Below are 22185 nucleotides of genomic sequence, written 5' to 3' on the forward strand. Positions count from 1 at the left end.
CATGGCCCAGGACAACTATGGAGGCTGACTCCTTGCTCAACTCAGTTTCTACTTCCCTTTGGATGGGAAGATCCAGTTTCTGGACTTTCAAAGTTGTCTCTTTCTCAGATGCTCCTCCATAAATTAGATCTACACTGAGCTGTTAATTTGGCTGGATCCTGGCAAGTGTGATCAGATAAGGAAGGTAAGAGTCTTAGGATTCAGAGAATCGATCGCTGTAGTGGACTTCCTAGAGTGAAGGGCTGTGGAGGGCACAGCCAAGCTCTGCCCCAAGTCCCTAGCATTTGAGAAAAATACCTACCCTCACAGGATTCACATGTCTGGCCTGGGAGAAGAAGATGTGACCTAGAAGTACTGGGGCCTGAAGTCAGATCCCTTCTTCTCTAGGCTGGCGTTCAGCGCGTTACTACAGCTGTGCTAAACAGCGCAAACCTGGAGGTGAGCCTCAAGAATCACACAAGACAACTAACTTGACGACTGCTCTTTCACCGGTCTCCGGCAAAACAGGTACAAACTACAAGCTGTGGTTACTTTTTCATAATACTTTCATGTATTTAAGGGACTGTCCATTCAAAGGACTGTCCTTTATTCCAAGACTGGGGGGTTAAAACGCGTTTCTTTTAGGAAACGATAAAGCAAGATAGTTGTCACTTAAAAAAATGGCTTTTTCATTAAAGTATAAATGATATACAACATTCTATTAGTTTCAGGTGTACAACATAGTGATTCAGCAATTCTGTACACTGCTCAGTGCTCACCACAGTAAGTACAGTCACCATCTGTCACCACGCAACGTTATTACAATGGTATCGACTGTATTCCCACTGCTGTACTTTTCACGTCCGTGACTATTTTATAACTGGAAGTCTTTACCTCTTTATCCCCTTCACTTATTCTGCCCATCCCCCACCCACTTCCCCTTTGGCAACCACCGGTTTGTTCTCTGTATTTAAGAGTCTGTTTGCTTTGACAGTTGTTACTTTGAAAGATGTTCTTGCTCGACAAATTACAGGTGGCAACCATAGGCCAACCTCCATGTGTGCTTTAATTAAGAAATCTGGTAACCACTAACCTAGGTTCTCACATCCAGAGAGGAAGCCTTCCAGCATTCCACGTACAACAGGGAACATTCAGATGCTCAAAATGCCTAAGATAGCGAAAGAAGATCACTTCCCTTTCATTGCCTTTTCCTCTCTGGATCAGATTTGTTGCTCTCAGAGTTCTAGCATAGGGCTGAGTAAGGCCTAATCACTAGAGATTTAGGCTTTGGGGGGAAAGGCAACAACTTCACATTATGGTGGTAGTGGAAGTTTCAGTAATACCCAACACAGGGTCGCTAGCTCCTGTTTTCACAAAAGGAATCAGGTATCATCCTCCTGCATCAGAAAGTCTAATGAACCTACAGATCAAATTCTGAGTTAAAGTTTTAACTTCCAGTTCACAAATTTCATGGTATTTGATTGAAAGTCTAGTTTGGGGGAAGTCCCCAATAACAGTAACAAAAATTGAAACAACTATATGATACTTACAAAGCACTTACTAAGATGGGCTGGTCCTTCAGCTAAGTGCTTTATACATACTAAAGTACTTAATTCTCATCCTATCAGGTAAGTACTATTATTGCTTCTATTTAACAGATGAGAAGTTAAGTCATTTGCCCAGGGTCACACAGCTAAGTGGCAGAGGCAAGATTTGAACCCAGGAAGTCACTGGAGACCATGCTCTCAACCCCTGTACTATTATAATCTTTTTTTTAGTTTTTTAATGTTCATTTACTTATGAGAGAGACAGAACACAAGCAGGGAAGGGGCAGAGAGAGAGGGAGATGGAATCCAAAGCAGGCTGCAGGCTCCAGGTTCTGAGCTGTCAGCACAGAGCCCGATGCAGGGCTCGAACCCACCAACTGTGAGATCACTGACCTGAGCTGATATCAGATGCTTAGCTGACTGAGCCACCCAGGCGCCCCCATACTGTTATAATCTTAACACAGGCTTAGAAGACTTCTGAATCAAGGACCGCATGAACGGCAGAGTGGGAAAGCACAAAGTTTAGTGACAAGGAGTTTAGACTGGAATCCTGCTTGACAGCTCACCAGTTCTCTGCCCTTAGGTAAATCAGTTACTCGCTCTGAGTCTCACTTTCCTCAGACATAAGACTGGGATTATAATAGATGCTTCCAACAACTCTATCAGGATCATTTGCAAAGCGCTGTTCACACAGCAGGCCCTTTCCTTTGCTCCTCCTCTTCTCGAAGTGCCTGAAGGGGAGGGTGAGACACAAGACTGCAAGAATATAGGGGGCTGTACAGCATATGCCACTTACTCACAGGAGCTTGGGAAATAGCCACGGTGGAAATTAGCCTCCCATTAGACATCCAGTCACCAAATAAAGACTAATTGCCTACACAGTCCCAGACATTCCACCAGGTGCTGAAAACACAACAGTGAGCAGGACAGCCATGGCACCTGCCCCCAAGAAGCTTAGTCTGACAGGAGGGACAGAAATAACCAGACAGATATACATGGTTACAAACAATAGTAAGGAAGGATTCCTACAAAGGAAAGGAATATGGCCAGTATGAATGGATACAGCAAAGGAACCTGTTCTAGATTAGGGGCTCATGGGAAGCTTTCTTGAGGAGGCTGGGTGGAACTGAGATCAGAAAGATGAATATGAATTAAGCAGGTAGGGAGAGAAAGGTAAGAGCTTTCCAGCTTGAGGGAAAGGCCTTGTGACAGGAGGAAGCATAAGATGGATGAGGAAATCTGAAAGTCAGAGGAGCTAGAACAGAAAGAATAAAGAAAAGCAAGGAATAAAGTCAGGCTGGATAAGTGGGACAGGACCAGAACATGGAGGGCTCTGGAGTTCTACCTTTACCAAAAGGGCAATGAAAAGCAATTAATGGGAACATTCAAAGGTCACAACAGGTGACAGTGTGAACCTAGGGAAGAACACTGGCGAACTTCTGAGGATGACGTCAGGAAGTCCCATCACGTCTTGCTCCACCAACTCCACGCCACACCCGTTAAATCCAGGATCTAGGCCAGGTGGCCCAAGAGCCAGACCCGTTATAGGAATTCTGGTGTTCAGAGGACAAGAAACCACACAGAGGGTCTCACCTGAACAACAGGAAATATGTGAATAAAATCCATGCCCTGGATCTGGTGGGGCTCCAGCTGGTGTGGACACTTCATCCTTGGCAGGACTGAGACGATTTTTTCTGACAGTGCTCTGTTTGGAAAAAACAACAGCAAAGAGTGAGAACACACTAAGTGGCTCTTAAGACATCTCTCAAGTCTGGGCAGTATTCCAGAAGAATCTGGGGCTTCTCAACGCCAGATCATGACCAAGCTTCTCCCGACTGACTGCAAAATGAGAAAAATAGGCACAATTCAGATGTGTCTGTGTGCACGCGGCTAAGGCCACAACACGGCTTTCTTTCTTTATTCTACGGTTTTGTTCTTCCCACCTACTTTATATTAAAACATATCGTTTACTTACGACATTATGGTGATGTTTGAGGTAATAATTATTATTTTTTAACATACTTACGTTGTAAAATACAAAGTCATCAGTGCCCCAAGTTCTTTTACATTTCATTTTACTGACCTACTTTTTCCAAAAATCTGGGAACCACTAGGTTACACATTAAAAAAATTGTTCTCTCTCTCCTTCTCCCCCGTGCGCATGCGTGTTCTCTCTCTCTCTCTCTTGCAAAAAAAAAAAAAAAAAAATTGTTCTAAATATCATTCAGGAAACAAATAATTACCAGACCCTGTGCTAGGTGCCTACAATAGTAAGACAAAACATGGGGCCTGACGCTAAAACAAAAAATTTAGAGTTCTCTACTCTGGTATAAAAGTATTTTTAAAATAAAAAATAGCCTTTAAATTTTTTTTTTTTTAACTACTTTCAAATTAATCCTAGATTTGGGGGAACCATGTCCTTGTTCTTTTTTTCCAGAGAGGAGAACGCTTCTGCTTCTCATCAAGAGCATTCTGAACGCTCTCCAACACCTTGCTTCAGTCCTGTGAAATGTCCAGGAATAAGGGAAAGAATGGGGCTTCCCGAGGCCTGAGAGCATTCTTGTAGCCCAGTCAGGAGGCAAGCATCCTCCGCCTGCTGAGAGTTTCCACAGCTCCTGCCCAGGCCTGGGTGGGACAGTTTTAAGGCAGGCACGACAGCAGGGTCTGTGTACAAGTCCACAGATGTAAGCCTCCTTCTCTACTTGGCTGGTATTTGACCTCCAACTGTCTGCTTCCTGTTTCTTACACTTCAATTGGATTTGGTTCAAGAGGGGAGAGCAGAGGTTACCAAGTGGGTCTGCCTTGAGAAGACAGTCACCAGGCATGACCTTGTGGGGCCATATGGAGAAATGGGGGCTTCTGGCTCAGCTTACGTGGATAGGTTAGGTTAATAGTCTTATTCTAAAACCCTTTAAAAAAATCTTAGCCCCTTACAGCAGCTACTGTGGCCTTGTCTGCAAGTGAGAACTATTTTCTGATAGATGAAAGCCCTAGTGAACAAGGTCCCTAGTTCTTACTAGATGCTTCAAATTCAGCAAGTGGGTCTACTCACACAGTGTTCCTTGTTCAAAGAAATCTTGTATGCTTTTATCTCTCTGCAGTCCCATAATCCTTCCCAAGAGACAGACACCTTTAAGACTGACATCTAACAAAGGCCTGGGTCAGAGCAATTATTGTCTTACCTATGCTGCCCTTAGTAGGTTTTATCCTCTTGGTCTTGGTAGGAACTAAGTGAAATCCAGGGAGAAAAGCTAAATGGCTCCCCAGGGAATGGTCCCTGGAGAACACACTACAAAACTTTGTTCATTCCCAGGAAGAAGCTTTAGAAGGTGGCACCAATGTTAGAACTACTAAGAGGAAATATGGATCATAATATCAATGATATTATGGATCATAATATCAACGTCAAGTCTGATAGGTCAATCATAATATCAATGTCAAGTCTGATAGGTTTAAGAGACAAAAATATGGAGAGGAGAAGACTGATACTCTACTGCACACATTTACAAAAGGAGGGAACATCTACCTCCCAGGAGGGAAGCCTCTGGGAGAACATTTTCACCCCTAACAGAGTGGGCACGTGTGTGACTCATCCAAAAGGTCAGAGACATGGAAGGAAAATGTCACATGCCTCTCAGCCACTACTGCAGTCCCTCCTTTCTGAGCAGCCTGACTTCAGGATACAAGTGTCTTTTCTGTCATGAGGTACGTGGCTGTCCCAGTGGGGAAGCCTATGGCTGTCCAGTTGTTTCTGGGGCTCAAATGGGATAGTTTGGTAGGCAAGTATTAATGAACCCATTTGGCAGCATATCTAAGGCTCTCTCTATAATACACTTTATCTTTTATTTTAATCTCCGACAGACTCTCATGCCTTTCTTCATTTTCTTGAAACTTGTGAGGGGAAGAGACTGGTGCTTAATTGACACAGCTCCCTAAACTCCAAGCTTAGCAAATACAGATGATCCTCACTTGGCATCCTCGTTTAGGGCAAGTCTTAACTGTTGATATCCATGGGGCCTTTCCTCTCAGTCACATTCTGGTTCAGCGGGAGAAAAGCTCCCCCTAGTGGCTACAGATCTGAGTCTGCATAGGGTTACTGGTCCGTAACAACAAGTCAGTAGCTTGAAAACAAGAGGCTGAGACCCCCAGTACCATCTAGCTCAAACTTCTACCTTCAGACCAAGTTGTGTCTGACCACTGCTCAGAGACTGCCTCCTTTCCCAGTTCATAAAGGCCCTGAGGGAAGGATGCTGTGGGTCATCTCAGGGTTTACAAGCCTCTTAACCCTCCTCCCAGAAATCACTGCCAAGACTGAGGTCTCACTCAACAGCATATGGAAGCAGCTGGAGGCAGAACCACTCCTGGGCCAAGGGAGGGATGTGTGGGACATACAGGCAGGCTGGGGTAGGGGACAAAAATCAGGAGGACTTCTTGAAACCCACCAGCCCCTCTCTCTTTTTCCCTGGAGGTCAGGGTAGACCCTCTGACTTTCTGAAAATCTGGGTAAGTGACCACGCAGAGGTCCCCCGTGAGGTTTCTTAGTCTAAGATTTTAACAATGCCCACTTGCCACTACAGGTGATTGGTTTGATTCCTGCAGTTTTTAAGAGTGTTCAGTACACAGTTTCCTCCTCCACTGCCAACAGTTTGAAAGAGAGTGAATTAACCAGGGTCTAAACTCCAGCTCCATCACCTGCTCTGGGACTTCTGGCAAGTCATTTGGTCCCTCTTGTCCAATACTCCCATCATACATGAGGAATAATGCCTGTCCTACTTACTCAAACTTGTTGCGATGTTTAGGTAGTCATAGGCAAGTACAAGTGCTCTGCACACAGGTGCCTCCTACTCATGTGTTGTTGAAATGAACTCAGTTATAAGCCTGAAATCTCATTTATGGACCTCTGAACATAGGAATCTGCAGTCATGGGGCTTTACGACAGGCTAGGAGGGTAGAAGGAGGATGTAGACAGAGGGTAGAAGCTCATGAAACCCTCAAGAAAAAGGGATCAACAAGAAGAAAAAGGCCCCAATTGGGCATGTACAGAAAACAGCCTGAAAGATAATCATGCCCTCCTCAGACAGTGCTACCTGGCCACCCACCACACAGTTTCAGCTGGGACATACTGAAACACTGCAAACATAAGTCACTTTTAGTCTAAATTGCACCTAACCAAGAAACTCTGTGGAGAGGAACCTCAAACACAGAACACATTCCAAAACCAAACAGAAAAGATGTTTGAATAATTCGGTGCCCTGTGACTATGGCATTTCCCTTACAGGTAAGAGAGATCCCACTGTCTGATGCATTGCTAGGAGTCTGCTGAGTCTTCAGTCATGCAACCCCCCGGCCCCGGTTTCACCTACAATTACAGTTCATGGCTCTGGACTTAAAAAGCTACACATCAAGTGTTTACCAGAGAACATAATACTGTACATCCTCAGCCCCTTATCCAAACCCTTTGGGGCCATAGGTGTTTCAGAATTCAGAACTTTTTAAATGTTTGCACTTTAGTGGACATAAGAGGCATATACTACATATTATGTAGAGCCCAAGTGAAATCTAGAGCAAACTGTACACTTGAAGAAATTATTATTTCTGCAGCAAAACTTATGAAAATTCCTGTAAGTGGGATCAATAAAGACTAAAAATAGTCTTAAGTAGGTTCAGGTCATGTTTTGTTTCCAAATGAGTTTTGTATCCACACTTAGAAAGAACAGACCTGTTTTCAGTGGTTTTTTTTAGATTTGAGAAACATGGACAAGGGATTAAGAATCCATATAAAACCCACCATGCTCCAATATCTCCTAAGAGTACTGCCAGTGACAGGAAAGTATCATAATTCCCAAGGACGTCAAGGTGAAAAGGGGCTAAGGACCACTGTAAAACTCTAAGGGAATTTGCAAAGAAGGGATACACAGAATCTAGGAGATGGTAAAAGTGGTGCAGAAAGAATGCATTTGAAATCAAAAGAATGCAAAAGACATCCCAGCATAGCAGGGGTGCCACAGGCATAAAAAGCAATCACTCAAAATGGAACAGAAAGAGGCCTCAATCAAGAGTGTCCTCGAGAAGATAGTAAATTTATGTTAGTAAACAGCTAAAGAATCTGGGTGATCTTAGCTACAGGTAAAGCTATGTGCTTCTTGGTCAAAAAGGGGAAAAAAAGGCAATCAGAAACTCAAGAAAAGTAAGCTGTATACAGACAAGGCAAATTACAACGTGCCTGATGTTCAGTGACTTTTCATAGAGACCACTCCACTGGCTCAGGCCAAACATCTCAGAATCACTCTTGAGTCCCCTCTTCCTCACACCCAAATCCAATCTGTCATGACATCCGGTTGGTTCTACCTCCAAAATAGATGAAGAATCCCACCAACTGCTAGCCACCCGTCATGGCCACCATCCTTCTGTGAGCATGGCTACAGGGTGCTAAAGAATCTCCCTGCTGCCAACTTCACCCCTTTGATCAGTAATCAGAGAGTTCCTTCTAAAACCGATTATGAACAGAACAGATTATGTTCCTCATCTGCTCAAAACCCTTCAAGAATTTCCATCTCAGTCAGAGTAAACTCAAAGTCTTTATTCTGACCTACAAAACTCTACCCGATCTGGCCCCCCTAACTTGTCTGCACCTCTGCTATTGCCCCTCTCCCCCACCTCACTGCACTCCCGGCAGGCTTCTGTTTGGAGCCTTCACGCTCGCGGTCCCCTTTGCTTGGAACCCTCTTCTCTCAAGTCTTAGCTCCCATATTCCCTTCTCAATGAGGCCACACTGACTTAAAGTTACAACTGCCTCCAAACCATGTCCCTCTTCATATACCTTTTCAGCTTTCATTTTTTTCAGAGTGCATATTACTTCCATAAATAACTCAATTTTTTATTAAATTAGTTCTTTATTGTCTATCTTCCCCCAAAAGACTCTAAGCTCTGTGAGGGAACGATATTTTTCATGAATATATCCAAAGTACCCAGAACAATGCCTGACCCATAATATGGACTCAATAAATATTTGGTGAGTCAATGAATAAATGAAGATATTCCTCTTGACTGTAATATTTTGAATATTTCCCATCAAACGGCACCATTATGATCGAGGAGATCACATTTCCTTTTCTTTGACACCATCACAACTCTTAGTTCTTATTGTAAACACTCTTTATAAATTTACTTTTACAATTTACCTGTAGATTAAGCATGGACAATTTAATTGCTATTATTATTGAACAGATTGTAAATATTATGCCCTGAACATTGTAAAAGTGATGATATGATGGTAGATGGAGGCTGAAAGGAAGAAGGAAAAACAGATACCAAAACATTTACCCTAAGTAGCTAGGAACCAGGAGAAACTATCTTTAAAATTTTTTTTTTAACGTTTATTTATTTTTGAGACAGAGAGAGACAGAGCATGAATGGGGGAGGGTCAGAGAGAGAGGGAGACACAGAATCTGAAACAGGCTCCAGGCTCCAAGCTGTCAGCACAGAGCCCGACGCGGGGCTCGAACTCACAGACCGCGAGATCATGACCTGAGCCAAAGTCGGCCGCTCAACCGACTGAGCCACCCAGGTGCCCCTTGGAGAAACTATCTTATATTAATGAGTCAAGAAACAGAAGCTTATGTAGATTACAGCTATACAAGTGATCACAGGACAACAGATAATAATTATAAGACTGGATAATGGGAAACAAAGGGGATGTGGTGAGCAGTATAGTGAGCTAAATTCCTCCTCTTATTAGACTTGAATGAAACATACATAGTTGGAGATGCACAAGTGACCTCTCTGAAAAATCTAAAACCTAAATAGGCAAAGATGATCCTTTCCAGGGAATAAAACCAGGGTATACAATGGGAACAGGGAGAGACATCAGCTGTATATTTTGTGCTCTTTGGCAGTATCTGAATTTTTTTTTTAATTTTAATTTTTTACTTCATGGATGTAGCACCTATACAAGCAAAACAAACAAACAAAGACGCAGGAATAAAAATCTACCCCTGGAGTTAGCCTGACCAGCAGAGAGCAGAGCCACATGCCTAGACTCTATCACACTGTCCCCAGTGAAGGACTTTTCCCGATAGGTCACTGGATGCGATGTCACAGTCCCAGAATGACAGATGCTGGAGATGTAGAGCTCCGCTATTCATGGCTGAGCACTGATGAGCACAGTGTCACAGAGAACAATACGTCCTCTTTAATGAGGAGCCAAAAGATGTCCTTTGGTCTTATTATTAAGAATTTCGGTGATTCTGTGGGACCGATTTTTCTTCTGTGTGGAAACAGAATTGGGTAATTCATCATGTTTTTCTCTTTTTTGTTGGCTGCCAGAAAGCTTAGAGCCAAATCTGTGGCCCACCCTTAGAAAAACAAGGCATTTTGTGGCCTATGACAAATGTTGTAGCCTTATCCCCAACTCCCATTTCTTTTTCCTTTTGCTTCGCTTCCCCTTTTCTCTATCACTGCTTCATATGCGTATTTGTAAACTAGCTTTAATCCATTTGGAATAGTTTTTTTCCTGGAGGAGGATAAGGCTTCAGATTTTTCATCATTTTTGATGAAATAAGTCACAAATACACACAGATCTGAAATCACAAATCCCTCTCCTGACAAATAAGGGAACTGTGACTTGCCCAAGGTCACACAGCTGCCCATTGGCAGGGCTGGGCAGAACTGGGGATCCCAAGTGGTCTAATGAAATCACCAAGCCCCTAGTGAGCTATGGAAGACTGGGTGGGACACTCAGGTGAAATCTCTAGCAAGGAGTCCATGCTGCCTCCTCTCGATGACAGGCATGACCACAGAGGCAATGGGGAAGGGCGGGGGGGAGGGGGGAAGATTCTCTTCCTCACTCTATTCAATATTCAACTTCAATTTAATACATTCGTCCCAGCTGCCCCTGGAAAGAGATAAAGTAAGAAGCAACTGGAAACTATTAGAGAGTATTAGAAAAAGGATGAGAGTTGCTGAACATCAGTAATCATCAGAGAAATGCAAATCGAAAGAAGGGCTATCATCAAAAAGATAAGAGATAACTAATATTGGCAAAGCTATGGAGAAAAGGGAATCTCGTGCACTGCTGGTGAGATTGTAAATTGGTACAGCCACTATGGAAAACAGTATGGAGGTTCCTCAAAAAATTAAAAATTAAAAAATTTTAAATCAGAACTACCGTATGATCCAGCAATTTCATTTCTGGGTATTCATCAGAAGGAAATGAAATCAGTATCTCAAAGAGGGTATCTGAACCCCCATCTTCACTGCAGCATTACTCACAATAACCAAGATACGAAAATAATCTAAGTGTCCATCCTTGGTTAAATAAGATGTGGTGTACATGTAAACACACACACACACACACCCAGGAATATTATTCAGGCATAAAAGAAAAGAGGAAATCCTATAATTTGCAGCACCATGGATGGACCTTGAGGATAAGATTTATGCTAAGTGAAATAAATCAGAGAAAAACAAATGCTGTGTTATTTCACTTGTAAGCGGAGTCCAAAACAACTGAATTCAGAGAACAGATTGGTGGTTGCCGGAAGTGAAGGTGGGGGTGAGGGAAATGGGTGAAGAGGAACAAAAAAGCACAAAAGGTACTTGCAGTTATAAGATAGATAGGTCCTGGGGATATAATGAAGAACACAGTGACTATAGTTAGCAATGCTGTAGCATATATTTGACAGTTGCTAAGAGAGTAGATGATAAAAGTTCGTATCACAAGAAAAAAAATTGTAACTGTGTGGTGATGGATGTTAACTAAACTTACTGTGATGAACGTTTTGCTATATATATATACACATACATACATCAAATCATTTTGTTGTACACCTTGAAATAATACAGTGTTACATGAAAATTATATCTCAATGAAACTAGGAACAAAAAAGAGAGAGATAATGTTAGAAACAGCCTGAGCATTAAATGACTTATATGCTAGCTGTGTGACCGTGGCTTCTAACAACCTCAGTTTTATTACCTATAAAACTATGATAATATCTGTTGTAATGAAAACTAAAATAAAACACGTAAAGTGTCTTAGCACAACTTTTGGCACATAGCAGACACTCAAAAGTTAGCTCCCTTCCCCCCCTTTAGCCTCTTCCATGGCAAACCCTGGTAACTTACATTTTTTGACCTATTGTAGAGTTTTCCTGAAAGAGCAAATCAACGTCTATGTCAAAGTTGCAAGTGGTGATGCACCAAGTCATTCCTCCTACTACCTGCAAGACACAAAGAAAATACCTGTTTTCTCTTCCTGGTTTGGGGAGAGGGGAAGTGGAAGGTAGGAAAAAATGTAAGTAGTTTTTATAGAATCAGTGACCCTACAAAATTATTTCTCTTTAGAGAGAGAGTATATGTGCCCTTCTGACTTCGTCCACTACAATTCATCTAAAATAGCACCACTCGATAAAACTTTCTGTGGTGATGGAAAATGTGTCTGTACTGTCCAATGCAGTGGCTACCAGCCACATGTGGCTACTGAGCACTTGAAACGTGGCTAGTGTGACTGAGAAGCTGACTTATATTACGAAATGGACGTATCATTCATAGGTCCTCTTTATACTGAGGGAGACGGACATTAATTCTCAGCCAAGAGAAGTCTTACTCGAGTTTCAGGTAAGTGCCAGATTCCAGAGGAATTATGTGTTTTACAGACCAGACAGGTGAGTAGCAAGGCTGACATTTGTGGTTCATTACTTAATTTCCATATATATATTTTTCACATATCTAAAGGAGAGGAGAATCTCTGGTCCACTTTTCTCATAGGATTTCTCAGAGATGCAAATGAGACTAAGGCTAAAAAAACACTTTGAAACAAAACAAAATCCTTTTCAGACATGCCTTGATGTTAGAAAAAACAACAGTGACTCTCATCTCTGGCTGTATTTTAGACACATGTGAGATGCCTATTAAATACAGATTCCAGGGGCGCCTGGGTGGCTCAGTTGGTTAAGCGTCCGACTTCAGCTCAGGTAATGATCTCACGGTTCGTGAGTTCGAGCCCCGCATTGGGCTCTGTGCTATCAGCTCAGGGCCTGGAGCCTGCTTCGGATTCTGTGTCTCCCTGTCTCTCTCTGCTCCTCCCCTGCTCATGCTCTGTCTCTCTCTCTCTCCTTCAAAAATAAATAAAAACATTTAAAAAAAAAATACAGATTCCAGGCCCCAGACCAGATCTAAGCAAAATATCAAAGGGTGAGGCCTCAACGTCTGTATTATGAAACAGTCCACAGTGATTGTTATGTAGAGCTGGGACTGTGGCCCACTGGAGCACTCAACACTTTCTCCCATCAGGAAACTGTCCTGGCCTGCTCTGGCTGATCTGCAAGCTTCATTTCTGTGCACAGTTGGCTGCTGCCTTTGCTGCAACATGCCACTTATTCTATGTATGTTGCTTTACTTGTCTCCCTTTCCTATTCTATAGAAGCTGGGCTCTCTGAGTACAGGGCCTTGGTCTTATCTCTGTGCCCTCAACACTCACTACTATGCCTTGTGCATAATAATTCTTCTAGGTTCTGCTGAATTAACACACTTCATCCCACAGTGACTTCTCCCTCCTCCAAACTCAGAATTGACCATCTTTAGAAAAGCTGGCAATTGTCTGTGAGCACACTGACCTAGGACAGCTCCTTACTAGCTCAGATTATTTTATCTTACGTAAGCTTTATCTCTTCACTCAAACTGTAAGTTCTTTAAAAGGAGGAACTATTTCTGATGCCTCTTTGCACTTCCCAAAGGTCTGTACACAGAAAAGGAATTCAAGGCATACCTACTGATACATTTGTGTTTTCTTTTAATAGGAAATTGGAACACTTCCAGTAACGAACCTGAATGAGAGAGAAGCACTGGAGAAAGTAAAAACACAATCTCTTCCTCTTTTCCCTGTGCTGGTAAACCATGCCATCCCAACAAAAATCAGCCTGAGGGTCAGGAAGCTTTCCTCTTACCTTGTCAAAAGGTGACAAGCCTTTAATTCTTGCCCTGAAATACCCAGCTGCAACCAAGAGCTCCAGAATTTCAGTTAGCTTGACATTTTGTTCTTCATCTTCTCTTGTTTCTACCTAAAACAAAAGGTAAAAGATAGGCTCGTAAAAGCTACCTTAGGATAAAGGAACACCAGGCATATCCCCCGATGCCACAATTTAGTTGCCAAGGTGCAAGTGACATTGCCTGTATCACTGTGTTCATGCAGAAGCATGGGGACACAGGGCTGCCAGAGTCACAAAGAACAGAGTCCTTGGGCCTCAATGAGCTGTGTTGACCGTCACAGGTGGGGGGAGAAGACACACACAGGCAGTACAGATTATTCATCGGATGGGGAAGGAATCCAGGGAAAGGAAGATGATAGCATGGTACCTCCCGGTTCAGTAACACAAGGTTTACTTCACAGGCTCCCAACTAAATTATAAACTCCTTACAGACAAAACAAGGTTTTGTTTTGTTTGTTTGTTTGTTTATTTTAACTTTTTGTGCATCTTGGTCCCAGAAGCAACTGACAAATGGGGCTAGAACCAAGAAGGGAGTTTAAACACGTATCTCTCTCTTCAATCATCTTTTTGATCTCTAAGGTAAATTAAGAAAGGCTTTCAACTTGGATACATGAAAGGATGCTGACTACCGCATAACGGGATTGCCTTAAAAATAATAAATTCACCTAATATATTTAAATAGGGAACTGATTTAAATTTTTTAAATTATAACCTACTTTCACTCCTAGGTGTTGATCCATAACTAAAAAGCATCTAAATATTCTAGTAGTACTGCCTCCATCTACTTCTATGAACTGTACCTTCCCTCTCTTCCATGACTGCGGAACATAAAAAACCACTTCTCTACATAAAACATGAGCAACATATAGCTGGTTCAAATTCTGGCACCCACCTCTGACTCCTCCCTCACCCAACAATGTCTGTGCAACCTTCCTTTACCCTGCGTGTCGCAGCCATCCTCCCCTCCCTTTTATTTACACTTCATGCCAGGACTACTGCAGCTGCCTCAACTGTCTCAATCTTTCTGCTCTTAATCTGTTTTCCTCACTCCTTCCTAAATCACAGCTTTCACATCATCCCTTCTTAGCTCATCCCCCAGCCCTTATCATTAATGCATCACACACTGTCTGTAAGATAAACTCCAAAGTTCCTGGTTGGCTATTCAGATCTTTGGCTGCAACCTATCGTTTTAGCTTCATCCTTTACCTCCCTCCAAAACAATCCAGTCATGGCTCTGGCCAAGCTCAAGCATGGTTCATTCCCATTTCTTCACTGTTCCCACCCCTTCCCTTCTCCTGATACTCTCTAACCACCCAGAAACCATCTTCAAATTCCAGCTCTTATTCGACGCCAACCCTGACAAATGCAGCCTGAAATGGTCACTCCTCTGCATTTCTATTTCATTTATAGTTCATGCCACTCATACAATTAAGTATCAACCTCTTCTGAGTAAAACGTCTGGTGTTAATGTACAAGCCTGTCTTTCGAAATGGGCTATTAGCTGGATTAGGAGAGGACCCATATATTATTCAGTCATGTTCACACCTCTTCTGAAGTAGCATTAGGCTCAAAGGACAATTAAATATGGAATGACGTGCTCGATCATTACATAAAGTGCATGACCTATGCCAGCCATGGATTAACGAAATGTTTTCATAGTCATGACAGTGATAATGGAAATTCAAGTTTATTTTGAAGTACAAATTGCCAGGAGAGAGAGCTCACATATTAACATATAGTTGAACAAAGAATTATTAAAGTGATTGACAATCTCTTGCAATACGGGGTGTGACAGTGACAGCCTCGTGCCACTGCTCGTTTTACTTCTTAATCTCAAACCACCCTGGCCCAGCCTATTCAAGCGTTACCCTAATTCTTAGTGGACATGCAAAAATAAAGTAATATTAATTATTCACACAGTCTCTTCCTTTGCAAAAGATCTGGGATAGTTAAGCAACATCTATAAATAGGGAGACCCCAAGAAAAGAGAAAAGCAATATGGTTTACAAAGATGGAGTAGAAAAGAAAAATGGGATGACAGAAGTATTTTCTTATAGCTTCTAGGATGTAAAACAGGAACCCTTCATTTGTTCAATCTTCAGTTATCATGAAAACACTTCCAAGAAGAGGACAATTCATCCCAGGAGGATCATTCCTTCCTCAACTTGTACCTAACGAGAACCTGCTGGCCAACCCCATGGCAGATGCATGGCCCATGCCTTTTATCTACTCACCCCCAGAATGGAGAAGTATATACATTTTTGTGAAATAACCTATGCAATAACTTTCTGGCACAAGACACTGAATGGAGAATGTTAATTAAGACTCCGCATTCAATTCACAGATCAACACTGAAACAATATGGAAAAGGGCCACTGACTAACACACAGCGACTCAAAGAATACCCTCTTTTGAGGGTGTAAAAAGCCATTAGATTGGTTGATACACTCACCATTAAAAAACTAAAATCCTGATAAAGATGAATGACTGTGAGCTCTTAAACCAGGCACACTAAATTTTCAATTGCCCTGTACTATAGTTCATGTAAGCTGGAAGGCAAGCCCAAGTCTAGCTATCTTCCCATCCTTCACAAATCTACAGAAAAAGGTTTAGAAAATTGGATTTAAGGAATTAACTGGATTAGTAACAGTTTAATGACACAGACTATCCATATTCATATGTACTGGTCTTTGAACTAAATGATAATAATTTGATTATATTTACCCTGTATGCCTCCTAATTGCCAAGAGCTGTCTTAGGCTCCTGGAAAACTGACAAGTCAGACCCAGCCTCTTGGCAGTCAGAGAAGGGTTAAACAAAGGACACAGAGGACCAGGTTGCTTTTTATTTTAGAAAGACCCCCATTTGTAGTACTGTAGGACACTGAAACGGAGGGATTCAAGGTAGAACCTGAGAAACCAGAAAGGAGTCTACAGCAAAAGACCAGGCAAAAACTTGATGAGAGCCTAGAGTAAAGAAGTAACAAAAAAGAAACATCAAATATCACAAGACAGTTCTCATCTTGGCAATCCCCTCCCCCTTCCATCAATGTAATTTGCACGTAAGGTTTTACCTAATACAGTTCTGACAACATGACATTTCTTAGGTTTTCCTAAGATTACAACAAAATGGACTTATCCACTGGGAGCACACACTGCCAGGTAAGTCTGTCCTTCCAGCACTATATTATATCCCCAGCTTTTATGCATGGAACAGCGATCCCTCAATTAGTGGGTACCGTACCTATGAGATGAAAGAACTGAGGATTGGCAGGGAGTAGGGTGGGTGGGGGGACACGCAGAGAAGCAAGATTGGCTACAGGCAGCTGTGATGTCCTCCTGTCAAGTGCCTGCTTCAGAACCTTAGGAGGGGGACAGAGGTTCAGTGTGGATTTCATTTCTTGAGTCTTGTAAACTAGACTAGCTTTGGAGGAAATCAGCTGGAAGAGAAAAGACACTGGCAAAGCGCCTCGCTAAATGACACTTGCAGCCTAAAGGAAATGCACGTTCCTTTTATTCGCAGACAACGTGGAAATCCGGAAGCCACTGACTGCCCTGTCCCTCAGGAGGACTGAGTATTTAATAACAAACACCTCTGTAAGGAAAGGTGCCCGCTATGCTCTGGAGAAGCAGCCACGCTTCCGCCAGGCGCTCGGCCCGGCCCCACGGCCCCACTGGACAGCGCGTCGCCTCCCGCACACCGCCCAGTGCGCGCACTGCTTCCAAACTTCTGCTGCCCGGGTCTGGCGCGGGGTGGGTAGGGCGGCATTCCCTGCACACACCAAGGCGGGTGAGGCCGGCCGTGGGGACCCCGCGGGCCCCGTGAGACGGCGGCAGGCGCCACAAGGTCACCGCCCTTTGCACAACCCGAGCCCGGACGGTCCCAGCGCGCGTCTCGTGACTCCAGGGCGCAGCAGCCCCGGGCCTCGAGGCGAGCCCTGCAGCGCCAGGGGTCGGGGCACACTGCCCGGGAGAGCGGGAGAGGCGGGACCCCGAGCCCCGCGGCGTCTGGAGCTGCGTGGAGCTAGGTACTGGGCTGGGAAAGACCGCCTCCGTCCCGGGGGACCCAGGAGCGGCTGAAGTTTGTCCCCGCCCCTGCCCAGGCTGGGGGACCTGCTCGGCCCCCCGGCGCACAGGGCCAGCGCTCCCCGCCGGGGACACACCTGAGGAAGGGGGCGGGGCGCCCCAAACGCTGCCCGGGCCCACTCAGCCGGCCGCTCGGTGGGCTCGGCCCTCTCCCACGAACCCGGACTGTCAGGGAGAGGGGGGGTCCTTACCTCCGGGAGACCCTGGCCCTCCGGCCCCTTCGGCAACCCCATGGTCCTGTGACAGACGTGCGGCGGCAGCAGAGCCCGCAGAGCGTCCGGAGGAAGCTGTCCCCGACCGCCAAGCTGCTACCGGGGTGGAGGCAAAGCGGGAACTTCCTCTGCCGCCGCCACCGCCACTGCCGCCGCCGCCGGCCGGGAGCGCGGCGGCCCCGCGGAGCATGCGCACTGGGACGCGAGCACATCGCGACTGCGCCTGCGTGAGGGCCACCCCTGGCAAGGCCGAACCGCGTGGGGGCGCTGGAGCTGCTGTCCCGCCGGGCTTCTGGACCGGTGTTCCGCAGGTGCTTCGCGCAGGGCTCCGCAGTTTTCTCCGAGGTGCATTACAGGGTCTATTCCTTCATCTCGGGGAATTTTTGCACTGGGCTCCCTCTCTGCTTTTCACATGCGTTGGATGCCCCAAATCGGGGTTCTGTCCGCTCGCTTCACGAGCGGGACTTCGGAAGCCCCCTCACTCTCGTGGGGAATTCCAACATGAATGCGTTTGGGAATTCCAGACACCGGACCAGTTCTAGCTGAATCGGGGTGTCCCCTGATTTAAGCGCACTCGGGCAAACTTCTCGCTGTATATATACGGACGAGGGAACGGAGCCCCCAAGGAAGGCTTCTGCATGACCGCTCCCAGGGTTCCAGCTAGTGCGTCTTGTTTTCCAGGAAACCTGGTTTGGGATAATATCCCTACACTCCCAACATACCCAGTTCTGGGTCTCCCTTGGGGAAAAGTCATCTCAAAGTGTAGCTCCGGTTTTGATGTCATTTTAGCTGCCACATCACTTACATGATGCACCCCTTTTGTGTCCCAGAGGATGGCAGTTATATAAAAGGGTTGTCTCCTGGGCCACAAGCCGCCCCGCCCCTCCGCACTTTACGCACTTGCTTCATGATGGCTTCTCCAGCATTTATTTACTTATTTACTTATTTATTTATTTATCGGGGATGAAGAAGGTGACATGTGAAAACTTGCTGTAGAAGAGATCATTCCTTCTGGGGGAGGAGGGAAGAGTGGGAGATGTGAAACTAGCTCCTTGAGATTAAGAGGTGTGTGTGTGTGTGTGTGTGTGTGTGTGTGTGTGTGTGTTTCCTCTCCGCATACCTAACATCTTAAAAAGTAGAAACTACTCAGTAAATGTTTTTCCTTGAAGAAATTCTGTGGGCTTTTTGTACTTTTTCCTTGATGTTTGCCCTGACAGAATAAACATACGTCTGAAAGGCCCTAAGAAGGGCCATTTCCTTCTTAAATGCAGTTGGCAAATACTTGTAACAAAACTGTGTGCCACGCCCCGCCCCCCCCCCCCCCCACGTATGAGAAATTTGAATGTGCAAATTAAGGCGTTGAGATGGGAACTCTCTTAGAGTTGTCTGACGTCTTGCACTTATCCATTGGGAAGCCAACGAAACTCAGTCTTTAGGCCCCCCATTCTCAACTTACCAAATGTATTTAGTTTTATAATTTAAAAATCATCCTTCCTCCAGATGGTATAGGATGAGGGGGAATGATGGGTAATTTGTGGCCACTGTTAAATGACTAGAAAGTACTGATGCCTAGGGACAAGTAGCAGAATCTCATATAGCAGGCAAGCCTAAATAGCTGTATATAAAGTAGTTCAAGGAATAGGGTCTGGAGAATAATAGAACTCAGGTGGGCCACACACAAGTTCCCTGTTGGAAATGCTTTTGCAATGTTTAAATAAACATGAACAGCTAACTTTCCCAGTTTTACTGTCTGTGTAGGGTGACAGTAGCAGAGTTGGGCTGGCATTATGCCTTTTTTTTTCTTTTTTTTTAAAGATCCCAGGAAAACAGCCATGGCAGCAGTCAAGAAAGCTTGGGCTTCCCATGTTTGAGAGAGGAACCCCAGCGCAGCTTTGGAGAGGACCTTGAACAGACAATGTCAGAGAAGGAGTTTTGTGAGTACTTGCTCCAATAAATGTATCTCTCTCCCTCCCCTGGCTCAGGATACCCATACACATATTTTGTCTCTCTAGTGGGATCTTTGGGGATTAAGAATCATTCTCTCTCTCTTCTGCACATCCAGTACAGAGCTGTGTGACGTTTTGTAAGTGCAGGCTTCTCAGGAACCTCAAAATGCCTTCCTTTTTTGGGTAAAAGAGTGCCATAACAAAAGAGTTTTCTGTTAGGCTCACCTTTATCCTAAATGAAGTTTTCTGTAAAGCCCGAATCATCCTGTTCTCATTTCTCCCAGCCCTTCCAACTCTGGGCACTTGCTGTGACCAAGAAGGAGAATCATGAAGTCTTGAAACAGGAAGGGATCTTAAAGGCATCTGGTGACACTATGGGTGTTGAGGTCACACAGACGTTAGTGGCAGTGCTGAGACCAGTGCCCCAAATTCCTGATTCACAATGTATTTTTATTCATCTATCAAGCATTCATCCATCCAACAAACAGTACTGAGTTCCTTCTATGTCAATGGCTCTCAAATTTGACTGCACATTGGAATTATGTGGGGAATTTAGTTTTTTTAAATTATTTATTTATGGTTAAAAAAAATTAAAAAAAATGGGGCGCCTGGGTGGCTTGGTCGGTTAAACGTCCGACTTTGGTTCAGGTCATGATCTCATGGTCCGTGAGTTCAAGCCCCGCGTCGGGCTCTGTGCTGACAGCTCAGAGCCTGGAGCCTGTTTCAGATTCTGTATCTCCCTCTCTCTCTGCCCCTCCCCTGTTCATGCTCTGTCTCTCTCTGTCTCAAAAATAAATAAACGTTAAAAAAAATTTAAAAAATTATTTATTTATGTAATATAATTTGTCAAGTTAGCTAACATACAGTGTAGACAGTGTGTTCTTGGCTTCGGGAATAGATTTCATGTGGAGAGTTTTAAAAGTTCCTGGGTTCCACCCCCAGAGATTCTGATTTAACTGGTCTGGGGAGACACAGGAATATTGGCATTTTTTCCCTTGGGGTATATTGTTTTACATGCAGCGTGGTAGTGAACAGTGACTTCATTATTGTTGTTTCTTTGTAGATCACAAAATTTAAGATGAACTAAGAGTCGTTAAGTTAAATGAGTTCTCTCTGAAAATTCTTAATCGTATGCTGATCTGTTCTCAAGCAGTAAAATTTTACAACATGCCATCCTATATTTAGCATATTGAGGCAAGACTGGTGCAGACAAAACTAACCCCCTCTGTGTCTGGACACAACCCAGCGCACGCACACACACACACACACACACACACACACACCCACACAGGAATGAGTTTTAGCGCATTTCCCCCAACAAATGATAGTTTTATTAATGGATCCCAACAATCCCCGTAATTTTCACAACCATATTCTCTTAGCGACATTAGAAGGCTTTGACAAGGATCCAGCTACCCAACAACGAATAAGCCTGCCGGAGAACACCTGCCATAGTCTGTATCTCCTGTAGAAAATGATCTCTCACATTTCCTCGGAAAAGTGATTTAACAAACATTTTTTATTGAGGAGGGGCAGACTTTTTAAAATGTTTAAATGTTTAAAATTTCACAGGGGATCCCAGTGAGCCGCCAATTTGAGAACCAGTCTTCTCCGTGCCAGAGAACAGTTCCTGGTGCTGGAGACACTGCCGTCAGCGAGCCGGCCAAGGCAGTTACAACCAGAAATGAAACGTGTCACTTAATATGTTAATATTGGCTACATACATGCTCTTCAGGGGAAAAAAAAGTGCAAAAAACAAAAAGACACCCAAAACAGACAAACAAAAAACCCAGCATAATGAATGTGATTGGGAGTAGCTGGAGTCGGAGGCTCTCCTAGACAGAGGGGTCAGGATAGGACTCTCAGGCACCCTGTGAAGGGAGATCTGAATCTCAAGAAGGCGCCATGGAAAGATCTCAGGGAAAAACATTCCAGGCGGAAGGAGCATCTGGGGTCCCCCAGTCCAAGACCCACTGTCACCCCTCTCACCTTGCTTGGTGCCAGACAAGCTGGCTGGTAAGGGCTTCTTCAGCAGAGCCTCGTATGTGGGCACCTATGGTGTGAGGGTCCGCGGTGTGGGTCCTGGAGGGTAGAGTCTCAGGAGTCATTTGGCAAAATGTACCAAGAACTTAAAAAATATCCTTGGATGGGATGCTTCCACTTTTAGGGCTTATGTACAAAGACCTTCATGACAGTGTTACTGATGAGAGGAAACCCTGGAAACCATGTCAGTAGCCCATGAAAAGGAATGGTTAGATACATTTCAACGTGCCCATTTTGTGTAACATCATGTTGCCGGGGGGGGGGGGGTGGGAATGTTCACTGTAGCAGGCTGTGCAAGAAGGGGGTGAGAGACGAAGCTATGTAAATATGAACAATGTCTGGCCTGGCCTGTCAAAAAATCCATAAAACATGTAAAAGGCAAACTG

The 22185-nt window shown here is 44.3% G+C and overlaps 1 protein-coding gene across 4 annotated transcripts in view; it reads right to left on the reverse strand.

The window, feature by feature from the left end:
* The window catches only part of CCDC93 (coiled-coil domain containing 93), a 97379-nt gene extending 79425 nt beyond the window's left edge, over window positions 1–17954 (reverse strand). For all 4 annotated transcript variants that reach the window (XM_019469328.2, XM_019469327.2, XM_019469326.2 and 1 more), the window contains exons 1-4: window positions 17790–17954; window positions 13472–13585; window positions 11652–11746; window positions 3120–3231 (exon numbers count right to left, since the gene is read on the reverse strand). In XM_019469328.2, coding sequence (XP_019324873.1) covers window positions 3120–3231; window positions 11652–11746; window positions 13472–13585; window positions 17790–17831 — 363 coding nt within the window. In that variant the 5' untranslated portion in view covers window positions 17832–17954. The remainder of the gene's footprint in view (window positions 1–3119; window positions 3232–11651; window positions 11747–13471; window positions 13586–17789) is intronic.
* Window positions 17955–22185: the final 4231 nt, after the last annotated feature.

Source organism: Panthera pardus, unplaced genomic scaffold, assembly GCF_024362965.1.
Source record: "Panthera pardus isolate Hobbes unplaced genomic scaffold, ASM2436296v1 HiC_scaffold_10, whole genome shotgun sequence".
Taxonomy (NCBI): domain Eukaryota; kingdom Metazoa; phylum Chordata; class Mammalia; order Carnivora; family Felidae; genus Panthera; species Panthera pardus.